Source organism: Diadema setosum, chromosome 6 (genome assembly GCF_964275005.1).
Source record: "Diadema setosum chromosome 6, eeDiaSeto1, whole genome shotgun sequence".
NCBI classification, from domain to species: Eukaryota; Metazoa; Echinodermata; class Echinoidea; order Diadematoida; family Diadematidae; genus Diadema; species Diadema setosum.
Genome location: NC_092690.1, coordinates 4665862 through 4689824, shown reverse-complemented (window position 1 = coordinate 4689824; position 23963 = coordinate 4665862). Strand labels below are relative to the sequence as shown.

Here is a 23963-nt window from a genome sequence, read left to right as displayed (position 1 = left end):
CGCTTGAGAATGTCGTGACATCTGAAGCAATGGTTACAATCAGAAAACAAATGGACAAACGGAAGATGGAACTTCGAACAAGATCCAAGACAAGTCAGTTGTGGTTAAATTATCAGACCATGTTAGGGGTCGCAAGAAAGTTGATCATGGCAGATCGAAAGGGTCTTGGCCAATGCACCTACATGCTGTAACTGAATGTCTGCCAATATTTGCTGCAGCTGGCCATTACAACTACCTGAAGTCTTCTTACTTGTATCTTCAAGAAATTACAGAGATAGAACAGAATCATCCAGATGTCTTCCGCAAGTTTGCAGATGGATTCCATGTCATCCGACGGAGTAATAAGTTCTGAGCGGGTCTAAGCCCTGATCTTGTCATCGAACAGACCTTGATGAGATCCCTGAAGAGCACTGGTGGCCTAACACGTGGAAGTGGGATGGGTGAAGAACAACGCCGTCTCTATGGACAATGTCAATACCGGTCACGTCGGAATATAGGGCCTAACAGTGCGATGCAGGAATTCACTGACCTTTTGTACACCACTAGCGAACAACACAAGGAATCTAGTGGCGCAAGGATGGAAAGAGATGCTTCTGACCTAGCCAAAATCAGTTCAAAACTCAGTGAATGCTCTCCGTTTTCTCCAGATCCCTCATAAGAAATGTTGTGACTGGAGTGGTGGCCGCGTCAGATGTGAATGTCCACGAGCATAAGTCTGTTGGAGAGAAGATTATGGAAAGTATGGTCAATAAACCCGCTTTCACATCTTCCTTCAAACGAAAAGACAGAGCCAAAACACTTGGAGATGTATCTTCAGTCAAACTTGGTCCAGACAGAGCAATTGACCCTGCTCTACTCTTTCAAAGATTTCTTGTTGTGTCAAAAACAGGAGACATATCGTTGGAAGATGTCATGGACTATGAGCTGAGCCCATTTCCCCCTGCCCTGTTTGAGGGTATACGTATTTTCAGAAAGGCTGACAAACCTCAATTAGTTCAAGCTATCAGAGACCATTCTGCCAAAGTGTCAAATGATACTGTGTCTGACTCTGTCCCCCAAACTGAGCACTATGTTCTTGATGGTGGTTCGATCCTTGCTGCATCGTTTGTCATGGACAGCCGGGGACAGTTTCAATGTGATAGCCAAGTCGTATGCTGACTTCACTATTCGTCACTATGGAAAAGCAACAGTCGTTTTTGATGGTTATGATGATGGATCATCTATTAAGGACAATACACACAAGCGCAGTGGCCATATTGTTCATCCCGAAGTCAGCTTCACACCTGGAACAGAATTCTCTGGCAAAAAGGATGAGTTCCTGTCCAGGAGCTCCAACAAGCAACAGCTCATCAACCTCATCAGTGAGGAAATGAAGAAAATTGGCTTGAACGTAATTCATGCACCAGGGGATGCCGATGTAGACATAGTAAAAGCGGCAGTGACATCGTCATACCAACAATCAACTACCCTGATTGGAGAAGATACAGATCTGTTGGTGCTATTATTGCATTACGCTGGCGTCGACAGCAAAGAACTGTATTTTCGTTCTGACAATTCATCCTGGAACTGGAATATGCACAATATCAACCAGCTGAAAGTATCATTGGGTGAAGAGCTATGCCCACATCTTCTCTTCCGTCATGCCTTCACTGGGTGTGACTCGACATCTCGAGTATTTGGAATCGGAAAAAAATCAGCATTTCAGAAACTGGCAAAGGGGGATTCAGCAATCAAGACTTGTGCAAACACCTTCCTTGTCCCCAACCAAACAAGAGACATGGTCGTGGAAAACGGCAACAATGCCATGAAAGTATTATTTGGAGGACATCCCTGTGATTCCCTCGCCAAGTTGCGATATAATGTCTTTGTGAAGAAACTGGCTTCAGCTAAGTCGTTTGTTACCCCAGAACGTCTGCCACCAACAGCGTCTTCATCAAGGTTTCACTCTCTGAGAGTATACTATCAGATTATGGTCTAGATGGGGAGGAACGGAAACTTGAAGGCAACAGACTGGGGTTGGAAACTGGAGGACAATAAACTAGTTCCAGTCATGTCAGACAAGGACGCTGCTCCAGAAAAGTTGTAGAAGATGATCCGATGCAACTGCACAACTGGCTGTAGAACAAGTCGCTGTAGCTGTAGGGGATACGGTCTGCCATGCCACAGCGTCTGCGGACCCTGTCAACTTGATACCTGCGAAAATCCTTCCAACAAGACAGTATCGGAGGACGAAGAGGAAGCATAGTTTATCTATGGTAAATGCTACTTCAATGAACGAACTTTCGTTGATGTTTTCGATTTACCCTAACTTGAAGGCATTTTGATTGAAAGTACGTTCTAGAGGAAATGGTGATCATTTTGAGAGCCGATTAATTTATTACTTTCTAAATTACCAAAGCATATTTTCATTTATGTTATGCACAAGATGGTCAATTAATTCTGATCATTACTCACGGGACAACTTTTCAGGTAGACACTATTTGAAGGATTGGGCATGACCTCCAAAACATAGGAATAAACACAAACACTACAAATGTAGTCCATTTATTGCCTGTTTTAAAACAATTACACGCCCATGGTGGCCATGGGGGGGGGGGGGAGGGGGCATTTTGGACGCCATCTTGGATTTAAGGCTTTACCATCACTAGTCAACTCTGAAAATGATATCAGGTGATTTGTTGACCTCCAAAACATAGAAATCGACACATACATCACACAAGCACAGCATTTATTGACAATTTAGTAGCAAATTCATGCCCATGGCGGCCATTTGGGGGGGGGGGGGCATTTTGGGCGCCATTTTGAATTTAAGGCTTTTCCATCACTGATCAACTTTGAAAATGATATCAGTGGATTTGTTGACCGCCAACACGTAGAAATCGACACATATATCACACATGCACGGTATTCATTGACAATTTAGTAGCAATTTTATGCCCATGGCGGCCATTTTGGACGCCATCTTGGATTTAAGGTTTTTCCCATCACTGATCAACTCTGAAAATGATTTCAATAGATTTGTTGACCTCCAAAACATAGAAATTGACACAAAAATCACGAATGTAGGCCAGCTATTGCACATTCTATGGAAATTTAAGCCCACGGCGGCCATTTAGGACGCCATCTTGGAAATAGGCCCTTTCCGGTAGGTGGATTTGAGTAGATTTTTAGTATGTTATTTTGGAGGTCAAAACCTACCAAAAACAGTTGAAAAACCTTTTGTATCAATTTTTTTTTTTTTTTTTGGGTCAAACCACAAATTTACTCTACTATATGTAATATTGCTCATGTTAAAAATCCATTGGTCTCGTCAGTCTACAATCAGACTCCGGTTAGAGAGGACCGTTATAACTTTCTCAACGTCCCGTCCATGGTCTTGGGAGAAATTGCTTTCCCTGAGACAAGTATTCTGCGAACTGAGTTCAGTGCTGAACAGCAGGATAATCCAGGAGATGCCAACCTGCTTCTAGCCCGTTTCCCTTCGACGACGACAGCGTCGATAAGTTTTCGTTGACTTGGCCAGGCGAACCACCAGGCGGTCTGGAGCCAACGCCCACCTGTGACTGCTACACGGCAACTAGTGGGAGCCACGCCGAGGTCGATCCAGGGCGCTGAGACTGTGTTAGTGGCAACGCGCACCTGGCGGCCAACGCCCTTCTGACCGGCGTAGTCGCGGAGCTGCAAGCTGACCCGAGAGAGCGTCGCCCGCTGATTCGACGACGTCCCCTTGCATCGACGCGCTCTCGACGTGATAGCGTCTGGCGTCGCCTCCCCGTCACGTCGCAGATGAGTTGGGCCCCGACGTTGGTTTTGTTGGGGCAAAACCCTGGCCAGGTATTACATAATCTGTCTTTAATTTATCAATTAAGTTATCAACGATCCCGTCTAGCCTTTCATTGTTATGGTTAATTTCGCTGTAATGTTTGAACGAGAATTGTTATTCCGGTTGGAAACTGATTGTTAAGTAAATTCCTAATAAAGCTCGGGAAGATTTGTTCATTTCAATTCACTGAGACCGCCTTGCATTCATCAATGGTGTGAACTTGACGGTAACAACTAGTAGTTATGTACAAGTATTATGTACAGTATGCATGGTTGTTTTAATGTGTATGTACACAGGTTGACCAGATTAATGGAGAACATTCTATGTGGTATAGATAATAGTACATACAGGCTGACCAGATCAGGGGAGAATTTTCTAGGTGGTATACAATGTAGCTACAGTACATGCATGTAACAGGAAATACATTATAGCTCACTCAATCTAGAATGATTTCTCACCCAGTCTAGAATGTTCGAAGTGCTTACATATTTTGGCTGAATGATGCACTGCCCCTGTAGCCCAATGTGATTGTAGTTATTTTTGGCAGGATGTTTTGCACATAGTTAGGCAGTGAGTCAGCTAGGATTCTTGGAACTGTCTTGGACTTGCTAGAATATTCAAGTGTGTGGCCCCAGGTTGGAGAGAGTTACAGAATGTGCTAGAAAGGGGTGAATGGTTATAAAAGCTGGAGAAATTCTGCAGTAGGCATGCATGCAGAGTACCCAACACCTCTGCTCTGAGAGTTACGTCTCTTCTGGCTCTGAAGCAACTTGTTATAGTCAGTCCTGTGTTACCTGCTGACCTGATATGTTTGTGGAGACGAGGCCTGGGAGACATTTTGCCTGCAGATAATTGATTTGCCTACATTGGAGATAGACTCCATGTTTTTATGTCAGTGGACATTGCGACGGCAAAGCTGTGACGGGCTGGATACCTAGCAAGAGATTATTCAGTATTCAACGCATCGACCGGACGTGGGCGTCATAACGTTGGAATCTGCACATTTCGCTGTGAACATTATACCGTGGATCTATACCGTGGACATACCCTGGATCTATACCATGGAGTATTATAACCTGCGCCTCTGGATTTACGTCGGAGATTTCATTCATCGGTGCATCGCGGATCATTCATTCTATTGTGCATCGAGCATCGTATTTGGACATTTCCAGGGATATTGCATGTAATGCGTGTAAGTGATTCTATTTATATTTCTGATTTATAATTGTTTCTATTGATCATTATTGTACTGATGTGAAAACCGATTACGAGTCTGTATCCACAATACAACTTGTATCACTGTTAATAAACCGTCTGAACATTAGTTGATTGTTTCTTTTGTGCGATCATTCTCAGAGTGATTTTGGTCATAACAATATCGCAATGATGTATGGGGTAATTGCGAGATGTATTTAACGCAGAAACTTTTTAAGCTTCAAAAACGTGCAGTACATACAATTACACTAAATCACATTATTGGACACACACTAAAGAATGGCTTTTAAAGTTGCAATTATTGGACATTTATAGTATCAAAAGATTATACGTTGCTTCTTTTTTGTATTCTTTCAATAAAGAGTTATGACCTGATGTTTTTAATGAATATTTCATCTATAATTTTGATTGCATGTTACCACCAGAAATTCCCATAAATCTTCATGCAGATTACTTTTCGTAGATATGAATTATCGAGAACTAACATTGATTTCTTATAAAGGTCCTTCAATTTGGAATATGATAGATAAGTTTAGATAGTGTTCTACTTTAAGAAATTTTAAAAGGAAGTAGGCCTATACATCTATTACAGAAAGAATAATATGCAATATGAGATTATGTACAGTGTACATGTAAGTTTTATTGATTGCATGTTGTTCGCCGCGGTCATGTACTGTTTGTTATAAATAGTTGTTGTAGCTCTTTAGCTTGTTTGTATTTGTCTTCTGAGTTTATTACCTGTAAATCTTTGTCAGTGCTTCTTTTTTTTCTTTCTTATTCTTGCGGTATCAGTGATGTCTTCCTATACAAATATATATATATTATTTTTTTTTCGTTCATGTTACCTGTCTTTCTCCTTGTCTCCGTTCATGTTCGGTAACTTAAGGAATACAATTTTTAACATGAAAACTTGTAAGATGCGGTCCATCAAGGGTTTATGTTCCATACATAGTTTATATATATATATATATATATACATATATATATCTGTGTTTGTGTATTTTTAAGAGATTTGAAATAAAATGAATTGAACTGAATTAAATCCAAGTGCCAGAGCACCTTTCATATATATTCCATACATGTTTTCTATGCACTGATCGTTTATTTTTTATTTTTTATTTTTTTTCCCTTCCACAGGGTTCCTTTATTGAATAATATCATACACACAAATATATACAAAAAGAGATATGTATGTACATGCAGATTTAACACATGATATTCTTGGCCATTCTAAATACAATAAGAACAGCAAACAGTTACAAAAATCAGTTATAAATTGCAAATTCTTTTCAAAGTGTCAGAAAATTACCTGACAAATCATTTCATAAGAAAACACAATCAGAGACATTTAGTAAAATTTAACCACTTTTTCATAAATTTCTTTTCTTTCAGATTTGTTTTACATATATACTTTTCCATATCATAATAACTTTTTATCGCTGACATGATTTGTTCAAAAACTGGCAAACAATTTTTGCATTTGGCTGTAAAAATTTCTTTCCTTACTATAATCATAATGCAATTGAGGGCACTGTTATTACGTCCATAAAAACCAAATAATTTATTTTGATTTGTAAGCTTGATATGAATAGCATTACGGGACAGCCAAAGCTCAAGTTTTGACCATATCTCGTTTGAATATATACAAGAACAAAATATATGCATAATTGTTTCTTCGCTATTATTACAAAAAGTACATAAGTTATCTGTTACTAATTTAAATCTCAATAAAGCGTCTTTCATATAAAGAATTCTATTTAGCATCTTGAACTGAAACCATCTCATGTTTACATCGACAGTTGAATAAAAAGGAATTTGGTAATAAAAACTCCAAATGATATTGTCAAAATCAAACTCCTGTTTCCATTTTATAAGACTTTTACATTCCTTTGTCTTATGTTTCAAGAAAGCCTGGTAGATATGTGCACAACCTTTTTTCACTTTCAGTATTAAAAACAATGTTTCAGGGATAATACATGTAGGTTCCATAATCTTAGGTATGACATTTTTATTATAACCAAATCGAATAGCATTACACAAGCCATAATATTGAAGAAAATTTACTTGTGCATTGTATTTACGTTGAAAATCAAAATATGAAAGAAATTTTCCATCTGTTCCTAGAACATCGTTAACAAAACGTACCCCCTTAGCACACCATGACTTATAATAAATTACATTATTATTAACTTGTATTCTAGGATTGTTCCAAAGGGGTTGACATGCGATATTATCTACAATGGACTGAGTTAAATCTGAAAAGGCTAATAATACCTCTTTCCAAAATGGGTTGCGCATTGAAATGGCTAATTCTTTGTAATGTTCAGCCCCCATGAATAAGTGGAGAGATGTGTATGATGGAGGCAAGAATGATTGAAACATATGTAAAGTGAAATTTTCGTTACTTGGATAACAAAAGAATCTTCTTATCCATGATATTCTGAGTGATTTAGAATGTATAATAATATCTGTCATTTTAACCCCACCATCACTGTATAATTGGCACATTTGTTTCCTACTTATTTTATCAGGTTTATCGTGCCATATAAATTTATAAAAAGATCGGTTAACATCATTCATAATTTCTAATTTTGGTTCTGGAAGAGATAAAAGCAAATAATTCAGTTTGGGTATCAATAAAGATTTTACTATCGTTACTCTCCCTAAGGGAGTCAATGTTCTTTTCAGCCATATCACTATCTGACGTTTTATCTCTTTAACCTTTTCTTGATAATTGTGATTAACCATTTCAGATAATTTAACTGAAAAATCAATGCCCAGGTACCTGAAATATCCTTCAGATATCCAGTTTAATTTGTACTCGTGTAAAATCTCTTTTTTGAAAGTTCTGTTCTTCCCAATCCATATTACTTGAGTTTTAGTTACGTTAATTTTGAGGTTGGACATATTTGCAAAGTCATTAAGTATTGTAAGAGCACTTTGTAAATCCTGGGTTGAACCGTTGAGTGTCAAAAGGGTATCATCTGCATATTGCAAAAGTTTAAGCGATTTCCCATTCATATGCAATCCAACTAAAGAATCCGAGTGTCGTATTAGGATACCAAGTATTTCACTGACTAACAAAAGGAGGTAGGGGGACAAAGGATCTCCCTGGCGACACCCTCGTCCTATTTCAAATCTATCTGTACAGTATCCGTTAACTAATACACAAGAGGATGCATTTGCATAAAATAACTTGATCCATTTCTTTACAGATGGACCGAAGTGAAAAAAATCCAGGACCTTGAATAGAAAAGTATGCGATACGGAATCGAAAGCTTTTTCGAAATCGACAACAAGAAGCATGCCTGCTATATCATTTAATTCAGTATAAAGTAGCGTATCATACGCTATACATGGGGCTGCTGGTCGCTATGCGTATGGGGCTGCTGGTAGCAGTTAATTGCATGATTACTAAGACATGAGAGCACTTTGGGGCGAGCAAGTCTCACAGTGTTAGTTATAATTATGAAAGGCACTTCAACCTGAAACACAAACTAAGACAAGGAAATTCAGGGAAATTTTGAGGTACCAAAACTTTATATTATCTTTAACCCTATAGTTTCCATAATGCCTGTACACGGTGCTATCCACTACATTTTCATGTTGTACATAGCACTCTGCAGATTAGATGTGTCGTGGTCGTGTAAAATATTTTTATACACCTTATCATAATCCCCGTTTACTATATGAACCACACAACACAACTGTTGTTGGTGCACAATTTTAGTTACGTAAATTTACTTAGTTTAAGTATTGGTTTTTCCAGGGGCGGATCTAGGAATTCCGTAAAGAGGGGGCGCGTTTACAAAATTGAAGGGGAGGCGCACGCACCCCTCCCCCATTTTTTTTTTTATTTCTTTTGTTTCAACAAAAATTAAAGGGGGGGGGGGGCGTGCGCCGGTTGCGGTCCTCCCTGGATCCGCCCCTGTTTTCACACAACAATTGTGAAAAATCTGGTTACGCAATAAGTTTTGTATCACAATCTAAATATTTCAAGCATCTGTAGTATACAAATTACTGTGTGTACATAAGCAGCTGAAAGGTTTCGGGTATTGCCAATGATTCCATCTTTTTGATTTTTGATTTTATTTATTTCCGTATTCAATGAAATACAAGTTGAATGCAAAAGTTATAGCAAGTGCAGTGATATAAAACGATAATATTACAATACACATTACAGACACACATAAGCGATTGCATTGAGCAGTTTAGATACACAGAAACATAAAATAAAATATACAGCAATTTTTCAGTAAATAACAGAGAATACTGAATTCAGGTGACCACCATCGTAAGCGATTAAGCTTGAAATGGATGGGGCTTCATTAAAAGACTATCCGGCGACACAACTCTCTTGGAGGTTATCAAGTGCAGTTGTAGGTGTGGGTTTAAAATGCAGTTGAAGGAAGAAAATATAGATTGAATAAAAAATAATAATAATCATTCACCCAAAATATAATTGTTATTTTAACGTAATGAGTTTGGAGCAAAAGAGTGATTGACACATCAAACTTTAATACAGCTTTATTATAGTGAAGCTTTCAAAAAATAAGTAGTTGAGCTGCAAGAAATTATTTTTCCGGAAGGGTTGAACTTTCCAGAGTAAGTAGCATGAATTTTACGAGATCCTTTATACTTTTTTTTTAAGTCTAAGATCAGAGAGAAAGAGAGAGAGAGAGAGAGAGAAAGAAGAAGAAGAAGAAGAAGAAGAAGAAGCTTGTTGGAGTCCATTGACATTGATGAGGGGAATTTTAAACAAATTTTCCATTTTTTGCCTTCTCTTGTCGCATCGATCGTTAAATTCGCCTCGAGCTCAGTGATCAGTGCGCTATAAAAGTATACATTATTATTATTATTATTATTATTATTATTATTATTATTATTATTATTATTATCTTTGATATCAGACGTTGATATACTGCCGAGAAGTTAATAGCGAAATTCGAACGTAGACTCTTCATAGAATTCTTATTTGTTTTGTTTTTTAAGATCACATGATTAGGGCCTACAATTTGTTACAAAACTTTGCACTTTTTATAGTGTGATAAAAAGAAAAAATAGGCGTAGAGTTCCTGTACCATTAAACTGTATCATTTCCAAAATACGCAACCGCTACAGCCACTGCCCCAACAGCTTATGTAAAATACACAATGTTGTTTAATGAAAAACAACCCTTATTACACAGCAAATTTTTACGCAAATAATTTGCAGTGTAATTGTAATGACAAACACTGAAAACTACAGCATAACAGCAGGACAGTTACCAGCAATAGCAGGACGTCAGTAACTCGTGTATAAATACTTATGACAACAACACATCCAGGAATAGCGGCGCTTTTCGACCGTCAGGCTTCGGGTAGCAATCGGATCGCACTCGTGCGGCATTCGAAGTGCTTTCTAAAAATTCTAACCGCATTCTAACAGTATTCTGAATATTCCTACAGGGTTCCAAGTTCATTCGAGTAGCATTCGAGAGGTAATTATTCATTTGGAATATGTAACAATGATTCGAGAAGGGTTCGAAGTGCATCCCAAGTATTCGAACAGCATTCCCTACCAAGCTGTTAGAATTTGAATTTTTCTCCCGAATGTGGCGCGGATTTTGAAAATCTTTAATTCCGGCTGGTTTTGCTTGATTCATGTTGATTCCGAATTAGTGTGACGGGGGTATTACGAGAGTGATAACTCCTATAGACATTAACATGTAAAAATGTGGTAGACAGATTTATACGGTCGAACATAAATTACTATCATCTATATACGCAATAAAAAGAAAGATTACCAGTAATCCTTAACCTGTGGAAATTATGCCACTTAAATAGAAAGTGAATGTATTGAGTAAGATGCTATTTATAACACGAAGACGACACAACATTGCATTATAATCAAACAAAGAAGTAATACTGTGCATGGACGTCGAGACATTAATAAAGACACAACCTTGAAGACAAATTACGACACTATAGAATATACAGAATCAAAATAAGAAATGTTCTGTTTCATTTTGTTAAGTTCGTGTTCAAATGGTGCTCAATATTCTCCCTCTTTAGCTCAGTATAGTAATAGGTCTTAACAAAAATGTAACGTCGGTCAATGAAGACAATAATGAAGATAGCACTGACAGACACGTATCCAATAATGTATGAACATATCTCAAGCCACAACAAGCGCCCAGCACAAAAAAAAAAAAGGAAGTAGCGAATAAAAGAAGAAATGGCTTTTCATCCTTCTGGACGTCTAGACTGTTATATCCGCCACAGATTCATACAATCTCTCATCTAGGTTCTGGAGTGACAGGTATTCCTAGATGGAAAGAGCAAAGAAAGCACAGTTGAGTGGAAATAATCTCATTTTAGTCTAAAATCATTTTCTGTGATCTATAACCATCGAAAAGAATTAAGAATATCAAATATCAAAGCCGTCATTTTTTTTTATTATGACAATGACATAGTATTACATTAATCTTTTCCAAAATCAGTTTCATACTCATAAACACTATTTAATTGTGTATGATCAACAAGGTCCGAAAAACTATGTTTATTCTCATCTAATGTTACACTTATCAATTAATTAATTAATAATTTGTTATCAAAATGATGTTTTATAACATAAGATATGAAGCACACTCCTGTGCAAGTACAACATTCCTCCCAGCTTGAATTTACGTTATTAAACAAATGGACAGTGTTTTGGCTCACTAGCATTTGTGCAGGTTTCATGTGATTGGTAAATATTCGCCTGGACTTGACAAGGTAGCGTTTTTTATGTTCATGTCACTCCAGTATTCTCTCCCATGTTAACGTGAGTTTATTTTTATTTTTTTGCCTTTTTTTTCCCTTTTGTCCAGGCACGTCGTCAAGAATTCAGTTGAAACGGAGTGTTTTGTGCTTTTAACAAGATACATCTGCATAGGAAAGTTAACAATTTTACAACAGCTAGATTGACAATAAGTTTATTAACACAATGTATAAGAAATATAATGTCATGAGGAGCATCTTTCACTGTGAAGATGAAAGAAATGAAAATGGTACTGCTTACGTGATACAATTCCATTGTCGGTTCAAGTTTCCTCTGAATGACGTCATAAGAGCATCTCTTTGTCGGCTCCATTTCCCAGCAGCTGGTCATTATAGAGTATCTAAGGAAGGAGGAGAAATGAACAACATTTAAGACCTATTGATCTCCTTATACTGATCTGTGTTTTCATTCATTAAACAAATTTGGTAATACGCAAGTGTTCCATTATCGCGAAAGTGTCTCATCTATGATTCCACAAAGAGCAGTTGGAATCAATGAAAATTCTCGTCAACGAAAAACAAGCAAATAACAGCAACAACAATACACGCAGACACGCACACACACATTATACATTCACCTGCAAGCAAACTTGAAGTGAAGGGAAATACTCACAATTCTTGACCACAGTGAGAAGGGCGTGGCATCTTGTATCCCTTGGTAACCTGCTGCTTCACCATGTCCATCGTCATTTTGCGATAAGGTCTTGCTCCTTGAAAACATATTAAACATATCACGTATTCAAATATTATAGTTTTTTGTCGAGCCCACCGGAGGTGAGGGGAGACTACGGGATCGCCTGCGGCGTCTGTCCGTCCGTCCGTCGTCCGTCCGTCCGTCGTCTGTGCGTAACGCTACAAAAACTTCAATAACTCTTTACTCTGGGCTTCAATTGCAACCAGACTTCGAGGGAAGAGGGGTCATACAAAGTTTCACATTTTACCATATGGAGGTCACCTCAATGTCAAAGCTCACAGGCAGGGGTCAATGAACTCTTAGAGCCCAATGTTAAGTTTTTATGACGCGTTTCTATTATGGGTCATAACTTTTGATCCATAACTCCATTTTTAACTAAATTTGGATGGTAGATGTTCCTTGAGGAATGGATGGTCACCACAAGGTCAAAGGTCATAAGCATGGGTCAACGAACTTTGAGAGCCCAATTAATGTCAAGTTTTTTAAGGCGCGTTTCTATTATGGGTCATAACTTTTGATCCATAGGTCAATTTGTGACCAAACTTGGATGGTAGACGTCCCTTGGGGAGTGGATAGTCACCACAAGGTCAATGGTCACAAGCATGGGTCAACGAACTTTTAGAGCCCAATGTTAAGTTCTTATGGTGCGTTTCTATTGACCATAACCTTTGATCCATGAGTCTGTTTGTGACCAAACTTGGATGGTAGATGTCCCTTGAGGAGTGGATGATCACCACAAGGTCAAAGGTCACAAGCAGGGGTCAACGAACTTTTAGAGCCCAATGTTAAGTTTTATGGCGCGTTTCTATTATGGGTCATAACTTTTGATCCATAGGTCCGTTTGTGACCAAACTTGGATGGATGGTAGATGTCCATTGGGGAGTGGATGGTCACCACAAGGTCAAAGGTCACAGGCAGGAGTCAACGAACTTTAAGGGCCTAATGTTAAGTTTTAATGGCACGTTTGTTTGTTTGTTTTTTGCCATAGATTTTTCTCCTTTTATATCTCTTTTTATCTGTTATATCTGAAGAGTTTGTTTGCAAAAACCGATAAGTCCATATTTGTCAAATGGAGATATTTGCCATTAAAGGTAAAGAAAAATAAAGAGAATGATAAGAAAATTTTTGCTTCTTTTGACCATAACTTAAAAAATGTACCTTTATATGTAGTGACCAATATATCATGTAAAAGGTATTATTTTGTACTTTATGACAGAGACCGTACTTCAAAATCGTCAAAAAATGGACTTATCGGTTTTTGCAAACAAACTCTTCATCTCTCTTTTTTTTTAATCTGTTATATCCCATTCGCGTACAATTTCTTATACGCGAATGGGCGAGACACATTATGGCACTTCCCTTGTTTACCTAGTTTTTCTATGCTTTTTTGTTTGGCCAACTACTTTATATACTCTTTCTTCACTGGCAGTATAGATCATGATTCTTAAAGGAATGCACACTAATTGTATATCTCAAGACCTATTTTTTTTTTTTTTGTAAACTATAGGTTGACAAATACTATGTGTCATTTTACATATCATGTAGGCCTATATTCTGGTACGAATTACATGGGCAGAATAACTTCATATTATCACTTCCTTTTGATTGGATCGAAGGTAATGAATTGTGTGATGTTAAACAAAGAAACTTAACATAATGTCGTACCTAGAGTGACGATTTCCCACAGAAGAATTCCGTATGACCAAACATCGCTATCTAGCGACCAATTTTTATTCTGCATTCCTTCAGGTGACATCCAGCGTGTTGGTTTCTGCAAAAAAGGGGACAAATTCATGTCATCACATGGTCAAGCTGGCGACAGAATCCCGTCGGACACCTGTTCATTGAAAAAAAAAATTGAACTCGGGCTTCACGAAAAGGAATTCACAAGTCCCTCGGATAGGACATAAAATGGAGGTCCCATGCGTGAAAAAGTCACAACTCATGCACGTACAAGATTCCACTAACCCCTCATGTACACATCGAAAACAGCATGACGTTTAACCCGGTGAAGTGGTCCCACTTACATCCAACTGGACCCCATGGAAGACCAGCTACTGTAGCTGAATAAGGGCTATAGGTCTATCCAGCCATCTTCTTAGATGGAAAATGAAACAAATAAACAAACATTAGGAATTGTATAGGCCTACAGACGAGCATAATACGGAAGCTTGATTGACACCTTTGGGGAAAAAACCCCAATTTCGACTACCTTAGAACTGATAACATGAACATTGTATACCTCTAATTTGGACCATGGTTTTTGCTATTCTAATGGTTTAATTTTGCGGGACTATATGTGAGATCATTGTGCGTCAGTTTGTCTCCAGATTGATGCATTGTCATTATGTGGTTAATAGTGTTGGGGCGCTCTCATCATGCAGTATCATCAAGAAAGATGATTAGATTTAAAATTTATTGAGATGAAAAACAAAGATTACATGAACAGAGAACAATGTTGACCATTTGAATAATCATAATTATACTATTAAGCCTTCACTGGTTGTGTGTGCCCTTTCTCCTTTCTTGAAAAAAGTCTACTCAATTTCCTCTCTAAATTGATTGCACGAAGTACGAACTTGGTCGCCTGTAAATGAAATTGAGCGTTCCAAACAAGCTCGGGGCTATCACATGACTATCGCACGAATTTGAATGCACGAGTAGGAAGTGCAGCAGTGCGCACATTTGGGAATTGAACGCCCAAATATGAATTCGATTTGACGAAAACGAAATACAGCTCCCTTAAATGAAATTGATCGCTCGGATTCTGAATTTGAATGCCAGAATATTTTTGTGTGTGTGCGTTGTGTGGATTTGAATGCACATTAATGAGTTGGAATTGCAAAAGTATGAAATTGACCGGTAAAACCTATACTTACCCTCCCAGAGGGTGAAATGAATGACGTCATACCGTAGTCAGAAATCTTACAGATCCTGTCTTCCGTCATTAAAATGTTGTGTGCACACAGGCTTCCATGGATAATCTAAGGAAGAAATCATATTGTGAACACTGTGATAAGAAATATCATGGCTTACATGCTTGAGAGAACATTTTATTGTATACATAATATTTTTCAAAACGCAGGTGGAACACACACACACACACATACGCACACACACTCACACACACACACACACCCACACACAAACACACACAATGGGCTCAAGTCACAGGATGCGATTTAAATATGCCATATTCATATGGATGAAAAATAAATATGGAGGAAGCTAATACATGCTTGTGGGGTTATAGGTTCCAAGAAAGAAAACTATCAAGTGCACAAACACACACATGTGTGTGTGTGTGTGTGTGCGTGCGTGTGCCTAGACTGAAATTCAAGCATAGCTTGTTGTCTTGAATTCCAATTTTTCTTTTTAATGATTAAGTCTACTGGACAGTTTCAAGAAGCATATTTTGATCTTGTGAAAGAACAGTGAGATGTATGTTATCAGCAAACAAAGACGAAAATTGAATTGATGCATAGTTATATCATTCCAATTGACATGGTGAAGAAAAAAGATCCTCTGGAGACATCGCATCAGTGTGTTAGGGCCCATTGGAAGACGACTGTACCCCGATGGAGAAATGCAATGTTCATGAATAATAAACTTCGTCCAGTGTGTAATCACATTTTACATAATCAAATACGTCCGGCCTTCTTCCGATAACGGCGAAGTTGTCTACAAGAATTGAATCTGGTCCAAAAAGGGATGTTTTATTTAATAGGCATTTCATGACATTGGTATAAGAAACAGGTAATTGTGTAGAAAATTACCAGAGCATTAATTACGATATATTAAGGGCTTTCATCTATGAAACTAATTTTTAGTAGTTACATCCTCGAAATCTTAAAAGCTCTAGATTTCAAATCTGAATCATAAGCAGGTGTCTTCTATCTGTTTACTCATTTCCTAAACAATTTGAACGTCTGGATTACTTGCACTTATATCAAATAGAAAAAAAAAAGAGACATTTCTTGTGTAATTACCTTGTTGGACGCAAGAAATTCCATTCCTTTTGCTACCTGCCAGGCGTACTTCAGTAACTTGGATTCATCAAAACGGGGTCTTGCTGGCTTGACGTTTCCGTAGGGAGATTTTGAAGACTGGTTATTAAATTGGAGAAAAGTCAGCAGTGTCCCACCGGAAACAAATTCGTGTACAATGGCACCTGTATGACGTCCCAACATTTGTTTTTACAGAAATCAACTTTGCAGACGTTATTTTTTTTCTTTTTTTCTTGAATATTACCAACATAGATATTCTAAGCAAATGAGTGTCATTCAATAACATGTTTAACATTATGACATCAGCAAATCAATATTTTTAAGCGCTTTTTTTTTCATTGAAAGATACTACGCTTAGATCACACCATGTTGTATTAAATGTATATATATATATATATATATATATATATATATATATGTATTTTTTTTTTGTCGGTGAAATCTAATCATACTTACGATATTCTTCACAGTATCCAAGACACGTCACGATATTTTGATGGTTTGGGAGTTTTTGCAAATATTTCACCACCTGCAGAAGGTCTGGAACACTTTCTGTATAGCAGAAATTAGATAGAATATCAAACACTTTCTGTATAGCAGAAATTAGATAAAATAGTTTGATGATTAAAAAAAAAGCATGAAGCTTAAGGAACGAAAGAATTGTAATTGACATTCGAAATCACAATTTTCCGCTATTCTACGGTTTAAAAGCATGCTTTAAACAAAGAGATTTTCTTTTTAAGTCGATGAGAAAAATATATATACTTTTTTTTTTTTGCTATTACGAATTCCCACATTTATTCTTCAAGACCCGTCGTAAACCTATTTTCATGATCATTTAACATACAAATCATTGTCACAAAAGTCTTTTTTTTTTCTTTACAATGCACGACTGTACGATTTTACCCTTAAACGTGCAGTGAGGGCTTTAAAATGCATCTATTTTTAAGTACTGTGTATTTCTTTATATACATAAATAATTGCAGGCAAATGGCATTTTCAACCTTGGAAGTGCTTAAGGGGACACCTGCTTGCATTTTGTATCATCATGAACTGTTGCTGTTGCTCTTAGACGTATAGCTTCAAATATCAATCAATAACTTTGTCAGTTGACTCTTTATCACTTAAATGCTTTAAAAAAATCCACAATTAAACAGGAAAGCAAAACATTGTGCATGTTATTTAATGAAAACAGTATTGGTAATAACCTGCAATCTGCCTCAGGGCTACCGGAGCCTCTCCCTGTTTTGTGCGGAGTTCACCCTTCCACACGTCGCCAAAATTCCCCAGGCCGATGGAACCAAGTCGAGAAAAGAACGTCAAGTTTTCACCTTGCAGAGCAACGGCGCTTGGTGTAAGTGGCTGATATACAGCATTACCTGTCAAATGGAGGGAAAATAGGCTTTCATGTTTTTCATAACAGTCTACCGTCTTTTTTGTTTGTTTGTTGGTTGGTTTCTGCATTTAAGACGTGTAAAAAAGCGATCTCTTATTTAGTGACGCTCTTCTATCACAATAACCTTAGGCTAGCTTGTAATTGGTTTGGTCATTAATAATAACATACTTCATACTATGCCCAATCATCAGAAACGCCCTCTGATGTCATCAAATATATCAAAACATATACACTTTCATCATATTGAACCTCTCCTGCCACTTTTCACCTGTGTTCAAAATATGGCAATGGCAAATAGAACCCCCCCCCACACACACAAACGCACCTTCCCATAAGCAAATGCATGTATATCATAGCTACTGTATACAAGAGCGATTAGACTGAATGAAGGGAATAAACATTTACGCATTGTGTCTGATTATATATATATATATATATATATATATATATATATATGAAGAGTTTGTTCGCAAAAACCGACAATCCCATTTTTTAAAGATTTTGAAGTACGGTCTCTGTCTTAAAGTACAAAATAATACATTTCAAATGATATATTGGTCACTACATATAAAGGTACATTTTTGAAGTTATGGTCTAAAGAAGCAAAAAAAAAAAATCTTATTATTCTCTATATTTTTCTTGACCTTTAATCGCAAATATCTCCATTTGCCAAATATGGACTTATCGGTTTTAGCGAACAAACTCTTCATATTACATATATATATATATATATATATATATATATATATATGAAGAGTTTGTTTGCAAAAACCGATAAGTCCATATTTGCCAAATGGAGATATCTGCGATTAAAGGTCAAGAAAAATAAAGAGAATAATAAGAAAATTTTTGCTTCTTTTGACCATATCTTCAAAAATATAGCTTTATATGTAATGACCAATATATCATTTAAAAGGTATTATTTTGTACTTCATGACAGAGATCGTACTTCAAAATCTTCAAAAAATGGACATATCGGTTTTTGCAAACAAACCCTTCATATATATATGAATAACAGCAATTAGTTTCTGCTCGGAATCCTAAGAAAATATAGATTCACAACAGTGGTACAATATGAAAACTCCGTGAGAGACGTAGTTTTGACGAATTTTCGCCCATAGGGCTTTGACAAGTCAAAGCCCTATGGGCGAAAATTCGTCTAAACTACGTCTCTCACGGAGTCATTTTGAACTATTGTTGTAAATATATATATATATATGTATATGTATATATATATATATATATATATAATAAATATATCATAGATATATTATATATATCATATTACCTTGAATAATAATCATACATGCAAATGAAAAAAGACATCAAATATTTACTAGCAAAGTGATTATTAAGGACCATTTGTTAACTCAAAACAACAACAATATCGTGTATAGAAAGGTAGAGTACAACCTTTGCTTCCGCTTTCGATCATCTCATAGGGGCTGTTCTCGTTGCCTGTGGATAAGCCTGTCCTAATATGGTACAAACACGAGCAAAATGAATGGTTAATTGTGTATTTTCTTACTAACACACAACAAACGAAACTGGAACCGTAAATATACACAATGATTGTGGAATCAACAGTAAAGCTGAAACCTAAATGCTCAGAGTAGGCCTACCATCTCTTTGTTCTGCGGCCACTGAAAACTACTCCTCTATTTATCAGAAAGGGAAATGCTAGGAGTAACAGGTGATGTGTGTTTTCTTACCTTGCCTGCTTCTCAAATGTACTTGGTACTAAAAGAGAGGGAAAAGAATAGGAACAGGTGCCGCATTGTAAGTTTATTCTGAAATTTTTTCATTACTGTAATTAAATAACTGTCATTATTGTTATTACTGTCTCATACGGTAATAACAGATAGATCCTGATATAGGTCCCTCTCTACTTTGAAGATGAATGCTATTTCATAACTATGTTTTGGTAATTGTAATATTAGACATTATACATACGTAACTAGTCAAGATGAGTGAGAGAAAACGTATTTGTACAAATATGTACACGCACGCACACGCAAATAGTATTTTATCGGTACGATGTACAACATTATTATGATCGTATTCGTCAGAACTAGTTTCCATTTTATCAACCTGTACACTTTGGTTTTACAAAAACGTCAACGTGTGTGCCATGCACCAGGCAGGCCCCGAACCGTCACTGTAATTATACCCATTATACTATTTGATTCCCTAAGAAAAGAGTAAGAAGTACATACAATAATGAAAAAAGCAGCATGATGATGATGGTGGTGATGATGATGATGATAACAATAATAATAATATTATCATTATAATTATCATTATCAGTTTTATTATGATCTGTACAATTATGTGATCATAACAATAACCTACACCAACCTTGACTGGATGCTCGGCTCTGTTTGTAGAATTGCATAATATTTACTGCCACGGAAACAGCTAGCAGTACACCCATGATTGACACAGCGGCTATCATACCAGACGAGGGACAGTCACAAGGACAAGCGCCATCTAGATTACAATTAAAATGACGAAAAAAATGATAATACTGTGTTACAATCACCAATAATCATGTTGCTTTGAAAGGAAGTTCACAATCTGAAAAAAAAAATGGTGGCAAGTTCTGTAAGTTTGTCATAATATTATGCTTGCTTAAGAGTTAAAAATGACTTGGGAATATCATAAAAAGTGAGCAATAGAATATTTGAAGAGTTTGTTCGCAAAAACCGATAAGTCCATATTTGCCAAATGGAGATATTTGCGATTAAAGGTCAAGAAAAGTAAAGAGAATAAGAAAATTTTTGCTTCTTTTGACCATACGTTCAAAAATGTGCCTTTATAATCATTATGTAGTGATCAATATATCATTTCAAAGGTATTATTTTGTACTTTATATGACAGAGACCGTACTTCAAAATCTTCAAAAATGGACTTATCGGTTTTTTTTTTTTTTTGTTTTTTTTTGCGAACAAACTCTTCATTTGCTTAGTACGCCTACTAAAGTGGTTTTGGCTAATGCACAATATTTGAACATTCAACGACCACGTATTATGTTCATAACATACACACACACACTCATATATATATATATATATATATATATATATATATATATGTATATATATGTATATCATGTAATATCAACCTAAAGGGGGAAAAAGTAAAGAAAGTCAGTGACCGCACACATTTTAGGGATAAAAAACGAGGACCCGTCATGACCCGTGTTCTGGTACTTGGTCACAATCAGTGATGGCAACATAATAATGTACACAACAATGTCTGTATAGCGCCCCTTTCTACTTCGATGTTATTTTCAGTACTCATCTGTGGTCCTGTGTAGGCAAAGGCAACTACACGATGGGGTTATAGTCCAAGGTTTGTGCATGATGATATTATAAGTCAGTCATGCATCTTGCTTGCTTTACACCCCGAGTCGACAAAGGCCACTCACTCCCACTCACTGCAACGAAATTCCCCGTTAGTCACCAATGCAAAAGCATGCACATGCACACGGTAAGCAGGTGATGATCTCATTGCTGAAAGCTGTATTATCCTCGCGTTCACGAATGCTTTCCAAACCTCTCGAATATCATTTCCCACGCGGACTTGATACTTGGTGTAGAAACGTTATTGTATGCCACTTAGTTCATAACATGCTTCGTCGAGATGTGATCGCTGTACAAAAAACTATCGAACGTGATGTGATTTTGAAGAGAGAACTTCCGGATGGCAGAAAGTGCACATCATTGTGTCAAATGCTTTCTACCTCCTTCTGCGACATGATGATGATACTTTGAGTTGTAATTGGTGTACACCACGAGGAATTTCCTTATGGCTAATGTTTAACAAGTATTTTCGCAGTAATCTCTTCCTCATCGAAACATCCCGGATGTCCGCTATAAATTTATGCACATTAGAGATGAAAGCGTGATGATAATGTCTTACAACCACCATTAACGCTGTTGCTATGAATGCACACACGGCACTCTCAAAAATGGTGACAAGTTCCATAAGTTAACAGGCATTATGCTTGTGTTACAGTCGTTAGTCTCGCACCAGCAAAGTTACAATGTAACTATTTTATTATTTCATTTTGTCGCATAGTCCCTTTTCTAATAAGAGTGCAGTTAACAATCTTTGGCTCATAGTTATTCTGTCTTTCCAAAGATATGATAACAGACTTGGGGATAAAATTATATTTGCGTAAAGTGGCTTTGGTTCATGCAAACCATTTGGATATTGACTACTGTTCATCCCCCCCTCTCTCTCTCTCTCTCTCTCTCTCTCTATATATATATATATATATATATATATCTTTTTTCATCTATAGGGGAAGACATATATGCCTATTGTACTCACTACACACACACACACACACACACACACACACGCATACATACACACACAAGAAACGACGCCACACATTTTACGTATAAAAACAGAGAGTCTGATTTGAAAGATCTCGGTCAGGTCTGGAATTTCAGCAGCACCCTCGCCTCTCCCAAATTTCAGGATTGTACATAATGGTAATCAGAGAGGTGGTTTGTTTGAATATGAAAAAGAAGAAGAAGAAGAAATGGCTACCCGTTTGCCTTATAGCACTCTTTAATGTTCTTTTTTCACCTAAACAAGTGCGTGAGGCGGGAATTAAAGTAGGGCTGCTCATACTGGTGGTGTCGTATACTAGGTCACAGTCAGTGATGGCAACATCATAGAAAGAATGTATAACGAACATGACATTGTCAGCAAAGCGCCCCTTTCTATTCTGTTGTTACTATTAACGCTTATTTAACATTATGACTGCTTTGACATTCAGTTTACTTCGTGGTACTGTGTAAATAAAGGCAACTATCTCAGTCTGGTTAAAGTCCAAGTTTCTGCAGAGTGATATTGTGGGCCAGTCATGAATGTCGTCACTTGCTTTAGAAGTCTATAACAAAGGCAATAATACATCATCATGCACAGTGTAGTAATTACCCATTCAGATGTGAAATTTTGCTTAATAAGCTTACGATTTATTACCGAAAGTTGTACTATCTCGCGTTCACACATGCTTTAAACCGACAGAGAAATAACTTCCAATGTTGATGAAGTATACCCGATGTTAAAACACATTCGCTTTGAATTGTATTAAGCTTCGTCGAGTGGTCCCTTAGCTATCGAACTTCATGCAATTTTGAAGAGAGAACTTCCTGATAGCAGGAAGTGTACGACATTATGTCAATTGCTTATCACTTCAAACGATAAAATGTTATAGTAGTGTCACTTTGACTTGTTGTAATTTGTATACACCGCGATAGATTTTCTTGTGGTTAACTTCTATCTTGCGTTTAAGCTATATAATCTCTTCCTGTTTAAAACAGCGTTGGTGTACGTTATAAATGAAAGCACCTCAAAGATGAAGGTGTAACAATATAATAATTATTTGTGAAAAGTTAGCGCGCGGTCTTAGGACGGAACAAAATCTAAAGTCTATTTAATGCTCAAATGGCATTCATACCAGTCTATGCATTTTGCAATAGCATTTCTTTTCATTTCATAAAACCTATAAAACAACAAAAATAGCCATTCGTCTTGAATATTAAATCTTTTTAATGGGTCATCCCAAAGTATGCTTTGGATGATCGCATCTATAGAATTATAGAGAGCTCTTTTTCATGTATGCGGTGCAGGCATTCATCCGTTAGAATAAATACGGTTATATGTTATTCTTGCTTGGTTGTAACGCAATTTGTTACAACAAAAGAAAACTGCTGAAAGAGAGGACTTTGTTACAATGGGAGTCGCCTGTAAGTTGTTGATATCGACGACACTAAAATCTTACAGGTATCTGATATCACATGATAATATGTTATAGTGATATAAGTATTTTGTGGTTGCTGCTGATATATTCTTTCTTTATTATCCATTTAACTGGTAAAAGAAGATTGGGTAGAATATACTGCTATAGGAAAAGAACTGGGGAAATCCCCCCAAACTAGAAAATAATACGCTTCCCGTGAAAGAGCAAACAAGAATCAGCAAGGTCATGGTCTGTGTGCCAGTAGTG

General features: G+C 36.9%; 1 protein-coding gene across 1 annotated transcript; it reads right to left on the bottom strand.

Moving 5' to 3' along the window:
* Positions 1 to 11260: 11260 nt before the first annotated feature.
* On the bottom strand, positions 11261 to 19370 carry LOC140229946 (tyrosine kinase receptor Cad96Ca-like). Its single transcript, XM_072310146.1, has 9 exons — positions 19349 to 19370; positions 17748 to 17918; positions 16996 to 17091; positions 16522 to 16703; positions 15412 to 15516; positions 14198 to 14303; positions 12452 to 12548; positions 12080 to 12179; positions 11261 to 11344 (listed from the first exon to the last, which is right to left on the bottom strand). Exons 1-9 carry the CDS (start codon positions 19368 to 19370, stop codon positions 11279 to 11281), a joined length of 945 nt encoding a protein of 314 aa, XP_072166247.1. The 3' UTR covers positions 11261 to 11278.
* Between the last annotated feature and the right edge of the window lie 4593 nt (positions 19371 to 23963).